Genomic DNA, 14,753 nt, shown 5'->3' on the forward strand with positions numbered 1-14,753 from the left:
ATAATATGTCATTGCATGTATAATGTGTAATATTATTCAAGTACAAGAACAAGATTTGCAAAACAAAAATATACGAACAATGTCGAAACAGGACATTCGCCTAATATTTACATCAACAACCAACTAATAGGGTTGAGAAGTGAGATAGACAGCATTTCACCAATGTTTGATATAATTTATAGATGGACTGTTCTTGATTTATGCTCATTTCGCACGTACCTGCCGAACTGATTTCACATTCAAATAATACCGATACATCAGATGTTACATGACTGCCTGACCCGAATTGGATTTAGGTTAGTGATAAATTGATAAATAATTTGGAATACATGTATTTATTTGTTTGAGATAAACTTTGTGCCAGAAACGATCTGATTATCGACACGCGATGCCAAAGCAATCCCCGTTCGAAACATTAGTCAGCATGGTCAGTCATAACATGAAACAAAAGCATAAAAAAATCGTGAATTTTTCGCAAAGAATTATCCAGGCGGAAGACTACATTTTTTTAAAGTGTGCAAGATAGATTCCTGAGCATAAGTTAATAGTTGCCGCTCCACGAATCTCAAACAATAGACAACAATGCGGCAATTCATTACAAATATAAATACAAGGAAATAATATAAATTGCATCTGAGTGAGTCAGATACACTTTTTATAAGCCTTATATGATTTCTCAACTTGAGTTTGATAAATTATTGCCAACGATTGAAGAAATGTTGGTGCATAAGTTTATTTATTAATAACACAATATTTGTTGAATAATCGAGGAACACAATATACACGTGTCGATTGGCCAGGTTGTATTTTCGCCACTAGCGCAAGTGCGATTACAAAATCATTACCAAAAAACATCACGACATATTACAAAAACAGATCTAGATATCTCACGCAATTTCCGGAAAATTACTGCCCGCATGTATGCGATATGTAGGTACTTATTGAATATCATCATGCTTTCTACATCAATGACATTCAATTTGATACATATTCACAACGTGATATTTTATGCTGGTACTGATGCTGTGGTTGTGGAATTACTTAGACAATACAAAGAATAAGTCAAACGTTTGTATGCCTACATATCGGGCGAAAGTGGGCAATCAGAGTGGTAGTAGTGCAGGACACAGATTCACCTTGACTGGCTCGAATGGTCACTTTCATTGAATACCTATTTCCTGTATAACACGCTACATTAATAGTGTGTCAAAAGTACCTGCTCACTGGTACTTGACCTTTCCGCAGGTCGAAGATTTTCGGATTTTTACACTTAAATATTGTCATATTTCTATCAGCGATCATATATATATACTGTTCTGTTGCATATTAATATAGCTATATTCATTGCCACACAATTATATCTCTCAAAGTACCATTCAGAGTTCGCTCCATGTGTGATCCGTCCCAATATACCTTTCCGCAGCATTCGCAAATATAAAACTGCTCAACGTTTTTCAACACGTTTGGTGGTACTTTATCCAATTGCACTGTAACCCTATGCCTGGTGGCACAGCTGGCAATATCTAGTGTCTCTGTAGTGAGACGCCATGTACGGTTGCAATTGTAAAACGTTTCCCGTTTTTCGTGAATTAACGTTGAATCCTGATTCGATATTAAATTTGTATCGCTGTCTGTGGCAGTAGAAGCAGCGGTTACATTATCTACATCTCTAAATGCACCTTGGTGAAACTTATGGCCATTTCGGTGCCTAATTTTTGTGAAACTGTAACACAAAATTTCGACAAATTATAATCGCTTCGCAAACATGATCCAGACATTTGCTTAATTATATTCTGTGATGCCGATCTGCGAGACTCCATTCGTCTCCATATTTATACATATGTACAATACATCACTTACAGATGAATGTACTACGTAACAGATAGTTGAACAAACAGGCGTGAAAAATTTCTTCTGATACTGCAATGCGAATTTACCTTTTTTCCAACTCAAAAATAGTATTCCTAGACACTTGTACGAATTCATCATAGTTGCAAATCTGGCATCTGCTAAAAATGTCCTTTGGCATAACCAAGACTCTAAAGTTATTTAAAACTTCTTTCAGTTGATCTTCCGGTTTATCTTCCAGTACTCTGTAGCAATAGCCTTGCCCGATGGAGGGAGCAAACTGAAAATTTGTATATAATAATAGTTTAGCGTACGTTACAATACAGCTGTGAAAGTTTTTGTAGTCTATATCAATTGAACTGCATTGACTGACCAATTAGGAAGAACCAACCTGGTGTACATGTTATATCAGGGTGTTTCTGAGAAGGAAATAGTTTGCAATTTTCCAAAGTGGCATCCTCTAAAAAGTTTGTTCGGGTTAAAAGAAAGATTCGGTAAAAAGACAAGCATTCTACGCTATATGGAAAATTAGCCTCATTTGATTTTTTACTTTTTTAAACATTTTTATTTACATTTACAGATTTTGAATTTATTAAATTAATAATTAATTCGAAATTTTTTTTTTTTTTCCGAAACACCCTAATGTATATGCGTATGCCAACACGTTTAGCTAAGAAACTGAACTGTATCACATACAAATATTATACTCACCCTGTTGTATGCGCTACCTCGCGTTAGGAACACACGTTTTTGTTGCATAGCTATCTTAGCCGACTGGTCTCCTCTTCGGTCAAACTCAACATAAATGCAATCACATCCGCACATACGTAACTGTCTTGCTAAACCACCGAGCATAGAGTCGCATACAACACGCCACTCATGTGCTGCTTGCATACCTGTCCATGGTTCCACCTTGATATTTTCTGTATTCTTCTGATCAAATTTCTGAACACTGCTCTCTGCTGTATGGATCGAAATGCTCGAGGTTCCTGAGCCAGCCTATTAAAAAATTTAATATTTCGTCAATGAAGATGCATTTGCTTCTTTGTTATATTTATTAATATCAAAAAAGGATATTCCACTTCACCAGTGAGTTTTACCTTTGCAGCTTGTTTTCTAAGGTTTTTTTTCGGCAGTTTGGACGGAATATGTTGGGTCTCTGCGCAAAGTTCGTTAAATGCAACATCTAGACGTGCACACTGAACTCTGAGCACCTCGAATATTTCCAACAAACAGTATGCGTCCAAAGCTTAAATTATAAAGTGAGTTTACACACGCTTAATCTTACGCGTACAGTTAAGCCTACTTTTAGCAAAGGATTTATTCACTGTGCTAGCTTCCTTGTTTACACTAGAAAACTAATTGATAAATGATAAAATTGATAAAATTAGGTGTGATTTAGGAGGCATTAGTGTACTTCGGGATGCATCGAGGGAAAAGTTTCAGCTTCCTAGTGCTTATACAATATTGCAAATAACAAAAAATACGGAGTTTTAGGGCAATAGGTGAACCACTGTGAAGCCTAATATTACAAAAAGAATATTATAATTGCTATGGTTAGAAAGATTTTGTCATTGCAGTAGTATACATGTAACAGATTTAATTTGCTCACCAGCATAAGTCAGTTGACTCTCCCGTAATGGCCTTCGTTCCCAGTTGGAAAATTGATCCGATTTATTTAGTCTATGACCCATACAGAGCTCAACTAACTTGCTCAAACTTTCGTTCGTAAAAGCTGAATCACCCTTGTAGGGAAATTGAAAGCAATGCTCTTTTGTCAGTTTTCTCCAAAGATGCAATAGGTCCATATATCCCTGGCCTGTGGCTTTAATACTTGCCAATGCCGGAAGACTCTCTCTAATCATGCCGATATCATGGGCTAGGCCGAATCCTGGGATTGAAAATTTGTACTCAGAAATACAAATAAATGTAAGCATGAGGGATAACTGTTGTTTATACATATAAATCTGATTATAAGCGTATAAATCAGAAGACCTTGCAAATTTATTGCAGTCGGATTTTGGCCATGTACGTTATTTACTTAACCCTATGGAAAAAAAAATTCTCTTAACGTGTTTTGATTCTGTATCTTTCAAACAAGATGTCCGATTGTTTTCAGAATTTTCCTAAACCTATATCATACGTTATACGCACGTCCATTACAGTGGGCACTAGGGTGTGTCAAAAAAAAAAAAAAAAATTACGAGACGAGATTACGAGATATTCGCCTGTAAACATTGAGTCCTATGCGAATATCTCGTAATCGGTTAGAGTTAAAAAAATTTTATGTAAATACTTCCACTAGCGTGAAATTTCCGATAACAATCTCTATTTAGATAGTTTATAAGTCAAGTCGTTTACGATAAAAAAAAGTTCTAAGTTTATTCCATTTTCTTTACGTGTTATTTAAATGGAAAATGGGAAAAACAAAATAGGCACATCTAAATATCGGTATTATGAGCTCATATTTGGATGAGATATACTATTTGAGATGCTCTGCCGAAATTTTGATGCGCACTTGAAAATTTTTTGTTTTTTTTCTTGGTACAACTTAGTAGACACGAAATATTTTTTTAATTTACAACCTGCATTTATAGGTACCGAGCTTAGATATTTTGTTTCATCACATTTGAAACTATTCTGGAAACATAAATGTTTTTTTCCAAACAAAAAATTAATTTTAAATAGCCTATATTGGAACCGAAAATTACATGCATCGGTTTTCTACTACTTTGGCTGCACTTTCTCGACTAGACAACATACTTAAATGAAGGGACAGTCTCCAATATATTTAGTTAGATAATTAGTGGAAATGTTGACAAAATCCATCCCTTAAAATACCGATTTGACAAGTGTAACGTTTTTTTTAATGCAATTTCAAAGTATAGGTATGTCCACTCGAGTGGACAACCCTTCTTTAAGGGTTAAGAAAAAAGACAATGAGTTAGGAAAAACTCGGGACGTGTTGTATGTCTTGTTATTATTCACTATGAATTCGAGGCTGGGTATACCTACGTACTGTTATATTTCTCAAAATGTACTAGTTAGAAAGCAATTTCAATACGATTATCTATCTGAACTAGTTTCAGTGAGTTACGTGAGTAGACATCAGTGCGAATTAGAGCTGATTGAGATGAAAGTTATAATTCTGATGGAACGAATACGATATCAATCGTCTACAAACCAAGTTGGATTTTAACTGATTTGAGGCTGTGCCTGTTGTCTGTGATGTAGGTTACATAGATGGTAACGGATGAGACCGATGGCCTTGGATTGGTTAAAATCCACCTTGGCTTGTGTAGTTTTTCTGGTACAATTCTATATTTACAAATTTACTGCTGTTGGATAAATGTATAATTTGCAAATCAAGGATCCATGATATTCCACCTTGAACTCTGAGAACTGTAGAATGATTTATATGAATTTCTGAACCTTACCAAGCTTCAAAATATTTTTATTGTCAAACAACATTATTCCAATCTTGGCCCATAAATCGGTTAGCTCTTTTCCCGTACTGATAACATCGAGTATATATACGGTGGTCTTGGTGGCTATTTGTATGAGAGCCAAATCACTCTGCTTTGTACCTAAAAACCGGCGACATATTATTTCTCAAGTCCAAGCAAGCTCCATTCAAAGTAATTTTCAGAAAGGTGATATGATAAGTTGGCAAATACCAAATTTGTACTTTTAACGCGGATTTGCAAAAAACTGTGCAAGAATCCACAATTGTGATCAACTCCTACATATCGCATCTACATGTCTTAGAATTTGAATTCCAATGGATTTAATTACCAAAACTAGGCTTCCATTCTGAATCTATTCCGACAATCTTCACTTCTTTCAAACCTTTGGTTAGAAACTCCTCAAATGTTCGTGTATCATTTACTATTTTGATGCTTCCTCTAGGTAAATGTAGAGTATGATATCGTATCGGATCTTCTTCTACGTCCCAGTTTTCTTCCGCAGCAACTTCAGGGTTAGTATTTAAATCTTTGATTAGAAAACACAAATATTATCGATTAATTCAAAACCCAATCTTCAAAATATTCATCAGACAATTGGTGTATTTCTTACACAACCCGCATGTGAGAATGCGAATAGATCAGTTGAAATCGCAACCTACCTTCGAGCTCTACCTCTGCACAGTCTACCAGAGCCCATGGCCACTGATCTTTAGGCATTTTATAATCCTTTGCCCACCGCAGAGCTTCTTTGGTGTCATTTGCTTGCGCCAACGATTTGACCAACTCAAACTGCAGCCGAGAGTCTGTTCCGACCGTTTCACGAACCATTTCATTCCAGCTTTCTCCACCTAAAGTGATTGGCAAGTGCTTATGTCATATGGTTGATAAAGTTTGAAAAGCATAATCACCGCTTGGCATTTGCTAATAATGAGATTTTCTAGTCTCATAAAACTTACGAATTTTACAGTCGACGTAGCGTTTGTAAATTAAAAATTTCAGTGCCCCTTCGCCTCGTCTCTGATTCAAATTGGGACAATATTCTGGTGGCAAGTTGTACTGTTTTGCCAAACGTCCGACCAACTTATTCATCGGGCGCAGTTGCATTGTCGATATCTTTACCTCTGGTATTTGATTGCGACTGAAATAATAATGAAAGGTTCAAAATTGAAATGGGATGGTCTTGTGTAAGCATAAGAAAAATGTGACGATTGAAGATACAAAACTTACTCCACAAAAGCTTCTAATGCAGTTTCTATATTTTTGCCTGAGGCCAAGAGATCATCCAAGTATGTTATTAGAGCTTTTTGAGCTTCCATACAATTCACTAGAAGATCATCGACTAAAGTCAGTTTATTCTGTAAAATTAGGGGCAGCAGCAACACCTCAGGGTTTAGAAAATATGATTGCAAATGCAAAATACATGCGTATTGAGCAGCATCCTTGTACCTCTTTTCTGTTATCATATTCTGTAACCAAGAAATCGAGAAGTATTATTAAATAAAGGGGCGGCTATTTTTTGGGCCACATATTGTGGTGTTTGCCTTGTATCCGCTTTCCTAAGTAATACCCACCAGGAAGATCAGTAGGGAAGCACATGCTGTGAGAGGCCCTCACGAGTGGTATATCAGTCCTTGTCTACTAAGGTGACGTGTGTAATGAAAGCATCGTACTGTCGCTGCAAAATGTTACTTTACGTCACGTAACTTATTCACACACAAGGTACTGTACATAATTTCATGCAACAAAACACTATTTTTTTAAGAATAATACACAGATTGTTTTACTATCCAAAAATTCAAGAAGTAATTCTGCAAAACTGTGAGCACATGTGTGAATATGTCATATGATGACGAGTAGCATTTTGTAACAAGTGTACAATGCTTTTCTTGCGCACACATCGCCCTAGTACAAAAGAACAAAAATCAGACTTGTGATTGTTTTTCTCAGCACGTAACTTCTCTATTACAGCGCATATATGTTTCAGCATTATTATATTTTAATGGTGGTACTGCAACCTCTTTGAATAATGAAAATATATGTATGTAATGTAGTAGGCTTCTTCTGTACATTATTGAGAAGTCATGCAGGAAATTTACATTTAAGCTCTTGATATAACCAAATATTGATCAGTTGCAATAATACACCTGGCGAAGACCAGATTTAACTGTGAGGTAAATGTATACAGTTTTATACACAAATACTTGTGTTATACCTGTAATGCAGGTAAGAATAATTCTTTGTGTTCTGCAAGCTTGTATGTGTCGAACACAATTTTGGTCAGTTGCAGGTTCTTTTGCATAGTCAGCAAGTCGAAAGTGGCAGATTTTATATCAGCTTGCAAAAAGTCCTTGTAAACATCCTTTCTCGATGAAATCCATTTTGAAAAATCCTCTGCAACTGATGGCAGAGCAAGATGATTGAAATAAAGGATCCATATTGAGGATACACAATAGAACCTCATTGGTGTTTACATGGATATGGTCAGAATTCTCTACACTGTTGCTTTCTTTTGTCAGAACTAGTGTCCCTGGGGGAAGCTATGGTGATTTACCAGCCGGCAGCGCAGTGGCTATAACTTGCCCTCTAGTCAGCAGGGTACAGAATGTGCCATACAGGTATACCGGCCATACTGTAAGCAGCACCTGAGCTACCCCGATACAGTCAATGCTACCCCCCCCCCCCCCCCCCCCCCGTCAATCAGTTTACCCTTACGCCTGCCCAACTGACAATGAACATCCCCTGGTAGGAGGTAGGACCGATAAAACACTATCCCACAGTGATGTATGAACACAGCAGTCACAAATTCTTACTTGCTCCACGTCTCTCAAGATCAACTACTCTTGAGCCAGAGTATGTAAATATTATACAATATATAGACAAGTGTATAAAATTCTGTGAATTACTTTACACATTTAAATAATGATAACCTGTAAAGCTGAGAGACATCTTAGACTTGATGGACTTGTCCGAGACATTTACCAAAATGCGTAGGACGCTCAGATATGGATTTGGTGCCGTGCTGAAATAATCAGTGAGCATTTTGGTAACGCCGTCACTTTTTTTCCCTTAACACACAAAGATAATGATTAATGTCATTTGGAATTCTAATTTAACGTGAATACCAATATGCTGGATGTAAAAATATCACGTACATAACCCCCAGGTACAATGCAAAGTATTCAGCCATGTCTTCGTGGCATCATCAATTGATGTGTAGTAAGATAAATCATTTTCTTTCTCTTGCAAGAACGGTACATCAATTTGAGTACCCATGTCTTTACCACACCTGTTGAACTGTTGTGCCATACAGTTCTAGAGGGATGTCTATCACAATTGTAATAAATAGCCACTGCATGCAATGGGACGTGGATTGCTGATTTAACTTTTCAAGTTGTTCTGTGATAGCTTTGCCCAGTTTCGTGAGCGTTTGGTTTCTATTCGTCAAGTATTTTCGTTAAAGGATAATAAAAAATGATATTCTAATAAAAATTGTACTTTAATGTCTAATTCCACACTTAACTGTCACAACATTTTTATGAGAAAACGATAGTATTATACAATTACTGTAAATTCCATGAAACAATCACGGATGATAATATGGGGTGACAAATTTTTTTGACGTAACGCCGTAACCGATATTTATGGAATTTATTGAAATATAACCTTGTAAACATGGCGTGTCACCACTATTTTGAACCCTCACAATGCCCACACAATACCATTGCACACCAAAGAACACGCAGAACCGTCAGAACCGTGATCAGAACTACCACCGACGGGAGATGGTTGAACTTAAGTTCGCACTCTGTTGGTCATTTTAATGAACAAGCAGCAGCATGCGCTACGCTTGCGAGAGGCTATGTTTTGAGTTGGTTGGCTTTATAAGTCTATGGGCGTTCCACGACTTTCGATTACAGCATACGTAGGTTATAGTCTTTTATGCTCTAACATTAGAGTTGTCTTCTGCTTCTGCGTTTTTTTATACGGATAACGGCATCCGTCTGGATCGTCCGAACATGGTCCGAACAGTAAGTTCATGTCATTGGCATTGACTAAGGATTGCTAAAGACAGTTAACTAAATGGGGTATTCTGGAGCTCGGTCATTACCTCACATCATCTCGGTGCAACTAGGCGAATTATGATGTGGGGAGTTTCGGCACTGAAATTTCCTACAGTTACCGACTCAATTAACGTTTCAAAAGTCCCATAACCGATCCGGTAAATGTAGGTTACTGTCATTACCCCCGCGACCGTAGTGTCATTTTGCTTCATTTAAAAGAATACCCATGGCTAGCTACTTCACAATCTTCTGCATAGAGATATTACCAATATTACAGAGTAGGCAACGCATGAGAGTAGGGAGTAATGCGAGTAAGAAGAGAGAAAAAGCAGGCGGAGTGCTCCGTCTTGATATACTTTAATTTTAATAATCTTATAATAATAACGGTCGCGCATAAACGCTCCATCGCTGATAGTCAAGAGAGACAGCTCCAAGTATAGAAACCTCTCTTGGTACCAGTTTTGTTATATTCGAAAAGATATTCTCTCCCTTTTTCTCTCTGCACGCTTTGCTACTACACAGCTTCTAGGAGCTCATGATCCTGCAGTTAAGGTATTCATTATGATCTCAGAAGATTAAACGTAGAATGGACGTTGTTCCCAAAGAATGGGCCAAAGAACGAGTAATGAGGCACGTACATGTCAATATGTACGTAGAGAAACAAAATTCCTAATTAAAAACCAATTGTACAATCAATACCTCCAACATGATCCACATAGGTATACTTTCTCTGTATGTTTGTTGAGATTCAAAATGATTCGTTGAAATGATTTGGACAATTAGTATATAGGTATGTAGAATTGTTCAGCTATGACTATTTATCAAGTAATTTCACAACACAATAACTTCCTTAATGTTATCATTATATTAGACAAACTTTACATTAATTCAAATAACAGGAATGTACTCCAATCAAGTTTTTTGTTTTTTGCTGGAAGATGGTCCGTCGTCCTCATTTTCAGATTGAAATATAGTGTTAGGCTGGGTTTTTTGGTAGGCAGGAGATATCCAATATGGATTTTCAGCAGCATCCTTTGCATACTTGAGAATGGCTTCTCGTGGATCTTGATCGTCCTCTATACGTTTACTTAGCCCAAGGTTTCTGATTACATATGAACTGAGCGTACCCCCTGATGAGGCAACTCTACCGCCTTGTCCAGACGTAATGGGCAGGTCAGGGCGATGAGACTTTACCGGATCCAGCCTATCCTTTTCCATTTGTTTTCTGACTGATTTTGGTCTATCTTGCCTAAATAAAGGCAGGGCATGTGGCGTAATAATTTGTTGTGTCGACATTATCTCTATGTGCTTCTGCTTATGATGAGACTTGACCACGCACAACTTGGCTCCTCTTAAACTTTTCTTGGGATCGTAATAAGTTTTGACTACACCGTTACCACAGCTAACAAATATTTGATTTAGTTTTGGGTGCCAGAGAGTTTTGATAACATGCGAATTTGTGACGCAAATTTGATTCACTAGATCAAATGTTTTGGTATTAAAAAATAATACCCTCCCAGATGTTTGTCCCTTTCGCAGGGATTCACCCGTTATGACCATACTGTCGTCGGGGCTAAACATACAATCGGTCGTGTCATATCGAGAGAACAGATCATTGGCAGTAAATATAGGGCTTTTAAAAGAGCGTAAGTCCCAAAGTTTCAGAGTGTCATCACAGCCTCTTGAAGCGAGCAAGTTACCGAGGTAGGAGAAGCTCAAACTGGATATTTCAGAACATGGCTTATGGGCACCTCGAAGAAGCAACGATGTGTTGACAAAATTCTTTCTGTGATCCCACATTTGTATGGACCCATCTGCACAGCCACAGGCCACTACACTTCCGTCTCTGCTATATGCGCAAGTCGTTGGTATAGTTTTAACACCATTTTGAGCCCGACATTTGATGAGGTTCTTGTGAGCACGGGGTTTGTACAAAATCCATATACGACAGGTACTGTCTTGAGAGCAGGTCATGTATTCTTCTTTTGTGTAAGGATGCCAACATCCACTGTTCAAAGCAGCCGTGTGACCTTTGGTTCTAGCCATATCAGTGATATATTGATCACCTTTTACAGTTTCACATTTTTCGAAACCATCCCGATCCAATACCTTGGCCTGTGCCGCACCAGAAACAACTAAAATAACATCTCCGGTCATTGAATATTGTAGACACTTTATAGGATGATTTTCACAAGGCTGCAGTGTTCGGAAACTTTTCAAAGACGTATCCATGCCAGCAAAATCCCAGAAGCAAACGTCATAGTCAACCGAACCAGATGCCAAACGAGCTCCTGATGGATCTGCCGCTATAGCAATAACAGCTTTTAATCCATGATGCATTTCTACTTCGTGACTACAGGGAATCTTATTCGAGCTTGTGTTTTGCCGATCTTCTGAGTCATCGCTATTATTGACATCCTCGTCTTCATCATCATCGTCATCACTATTGTTAGCTTGGTCGCATATGCTAGGATTTTGATGCTTTGCGTTAGGGGGTACTACACTTGAAGGTTCAATGTCAATATTAGTCCTATCTGTCTTTTTCTTTTCATCAATTGCACTTGAGGCATTGTCTGATTTATGAATTTGTTGACTTAATATGGGTACCGAATGAACAGGCTTACTCGACCGAACTGTCTTAGTAATATTGTCGAGCATTTCCTGTACATCAAAACATTTGGCTTTTTTCCCAAAACTTGTCATTCCCATAACCTCTTGTAGGCTTCGAGTTTCCTCCTCATCCTCAGGATTAATCTCATTTATATCCGTGAAGTTGTTCTGCGAAATTTGCTTGCTGAATGTTCCAAAGCCCTCGACTGTACTACTTGAACTTGTTGATGCATACTTAGTCAGGTCAGTTTTAATTTTCCCGAAACTAATCACTTTCTTTACATTCATTGTTCATCCAATCTCAACTATACATGAAGCAATGTAAGTAGGTATATGGAGGCGTGGAGGACCAGCAGCTTCCCCCAGTATAGACTGCAATTTGTTGCAGAAATGTGTGGCTACGAAACATAGTTTGGGGGGCCGCCACTAGAGTGCGCGACAAGCGGTGTGCTGATACAAGGTCCCTAGATCAGCAAAAGCTCTCTAACACCCGTATTCATAGTCCTTCCTCGAGGAATAAAGAGCCTTATTGGCCTCCTTCTTTCAAGGCAGGTCTCGAGCTTCCTTGAGGAAACCTTCGGCACCGCGATTGGCTGTTTCGTTTCATGTAGCAACGCTTGCGCTCGCGCTTGGCGTCTGTGCACTTATGACCCGTATGACGCGATCACAGCCAGTCTACAGGTAAAAGCTAAGACTCCATGTATGCGTTGAGCTCCGGCAAACGCATGCGGAAGGCGACTCCAAGCACACGGCAGACTTTAGCGCCACGCCACGTACGGAAATCGAAGATGCGTCGTAAAAATGTATACAAACGATAGCTACATAACCTAAAAGAAAGGAATACTCTATCGCATAATTCCGGGCGGTTTCTCACGTAATGAATTACAGGTTCATTGACGTCATCACAATTATATTCCATAGTGGAATCTTTTGTTGATGTTATTGATGGTTTGTTTTCATAAACTGTTTTACATGACGTAATCTACGTCGCGTTGGCTACTATTTGAGCCATGATTTGAGCCATGATTTGAGCTTTGCCAGATTCCGAATGGCCCCGAAGGTTCTCGACTATAGCCGAATGACGTGCGGTACTGCGGAAAAATTAAAATATTTTGATCGCAACGCAGTGCGGTGCGGCATGCCGGAGGTTGCCGCTGGCGGACTTGCGCCGGGCTCCTGATTGGTCACCGCAGCATTTGTCGGAGCTCAACGCATACATGGAGTCTTAGCTTAACTTCTTTGATGTTATACACTCTCATCACCGACGCAACTTGACAATGAGAGCCAAGCGGTTTAAGTTAAATTTAAATATAGCCGAGTGGCGCTTCGATCAGCAGTTTCACCGCCATTAGCAATCATATATCCCTAAATATGTCTTCGTCTGGAAGGGAGAGCAAAGTTGGGACTGTGTACCGCCCGTATTCGTAGTCTCTCCTTATCTCAAGGACGAAGGACGCCTTAATGAAGGCTTCCTTGAATCTTTCTTCATTTTTTGACCGAAAAATGTTTGGTCTCAGATTCGATTCTTATGATTCTTTCCTGACTAATTGGACCACCAGAAACTCAGAAAACGCAGCGAAAACAGCGTCGGATCAACAGGAGAGAAATTACGAATGAAAAAGCACCCGCTGAAAAATGTCGAAAACACAGGTTCTTGTTTTTTGGCTGTAACATTTGATCCGTTGATCGCAGCGTATTGGAACTGCACCCAATCGATTTCTCTCGCAAAATTACGTCGGAATAGTGCGTGAAAGAATTTATTCTGGCACTTTTCAAAATCGCGAAAATTTTCACCAAAAATGCAAAGGGGTTAGCCTTACTTTTTCTTCATTTTTCGAACCGAAAATTTTTGGTCGCACATTCGATTCGTATGACTCTTTCCTGACTAATTGGACCACCAGAAACTCAGAAATCGCAGCGAAAACAGCGTCGGATCAACAGGAGAGAAATTACGAGTGAAAAAGCACCTGCTGAAAAATGTCGAAAACACAGGTTCTTGTTTTTCGGCTGTAACATTTAATCCGTTGATGGCAGCGTATTGGAACTGCACCCAATCGATTTCTCTCTCAAAATTACGTCAGAATAGTGCGTGAAAGAATTTATTCCGGCATTTTTCAAAATCGCGAAAATATTTGCCAAAAATGCGAAGGGTTAGCCTTACTTTTTCTTCATTTTTGCAGCCGAAAATTTTTGGTTTCAGATTCGATTCGTATGACCCTTTGTAGGCTTATCCGAGCCTCAGGATCGTAAGAAAGACATCGAAGATAGCAAAGGATTATCAGCAATGAAATTACCAAGCATTCCAAGAACGGCATTCAAAGTGGCGTTCGACCAACAGCTGACAAAATGCGCAGAGTATTCGGGGAAATTTATGTGTTAATTGGTTTTAATACGGGTTTTGTGAATAGCAACATTATAATATGTATATTGAACACTTCAGATATACATTGCACCTGTGTGTAAGGACAGACCTTGAAATATACTCTTAAACTATACAAATATCCATCTCATATGACATTTCTCGTATTCGGCCTAAAGTAATGTATTTTGTACTTCGGTATTCTCACATTCTCTTTGTCTTTCACATTAATTAATACCATTCGACCACTTGTAAGTACTGTGCACTGACACTGACACGACACCCGGAACACTTGTACTAGAATTACGGCATATTGAATAAACTATTTCTGAATTGGAACGAAAACTTTGTAGTTATGTCCTTCTCATTTTCCTTCCCCTTCGTTCTGAAGATCCGGCACGATTTGGA

The 14,753-nt window shown here is 38.4% G+C and overlaps 2 protein-coding genes across 3 annotated transcripts; both read right to left on the reverse strand.

The window, feature by feature from the left end:
- Positions 1–717: 717 nt before the first annotated feature.
- LOC107220433 (exonuclease mut-7 homolog) lies at positions 718–9,229 on the reverse strand. Of its 2 annotated transcripts, XM_046731399.1 has the most exons (15): positions 8,979–9,229; positions 8,468–8,749; positions 8,243–8,380; positions 7,528–7,712; positions 6,543–6,781; positions 6,272–6,453; positions 5,975–6,163; positions 5,644–5,841; positions 5,286–5,435; positions 3,461–3,739; positions 2,949–3,097; positions 2,560–2,847; positions 1,938–2,128; positions 1,374–1,723; positions 718–1,178 (listed from the first exon to the last, which is right to left on the reverse strand). In XM_046731399.1, exons 2-15 carry the CDS (start codon positions 8,619–8,621, stop codon positions 1,063–1,065), a joined length of 2,808 nt encoding a protein of 935 aa, XP_046587355.1. In that variant the 5' UTR covers positions 8,622–8,749; positions 8,979–9,229; the 3' UTR covers positions 718–1,062. The 2 variants fall into 2 exon arrangements, with proteins under 2 accessions (XP_046587355.1, XP_046587356.1); XM_046731400.1 differs by lacking the exons at positions 7,528–7,712; positions 8,243–8,380; positions 8,468–8,749; positions 8,979–9,229 and adding an exon at positions 6,887–7,036.
- Positions 9,230–10,176: 947 nt separating this feature from the next.
- Positions 10,177–12,352, reverse strand: LOC107220455 (gastrulation defective protein 1 homolog). Its single transcript, XM_015659062.2, has one exon. It carries the CDS (start codon positions 12,272–12,274, stop codon positions 10,289–10,291), a length of 1,986 nt encoding a protein of 661 aa, XP_015514548.2. The 5' UTR covers positions 12,275–12,352; the 3' UTR covers positions 10,177–10,288.
- Positions 12,353–14,753: the final 2,401 nt, after the last annotated feature.

This window comes from Neodiprion lecontei, chromosome 2 (assembly GCF_021901455.1).
Source record: "Neodiprion lecontei isolate iyNeoLeco1 chromosome 2, iyNeoLeco1.1, whole genome shotgun sequence".
Taxonomy (NCBI): domain Eukaryota; kingdom Metazoa; phylum Arthropoda; class Insecta; order Hymenoptera; family Diprionidae; genus Neodiprion; species Neodiprion lecontei.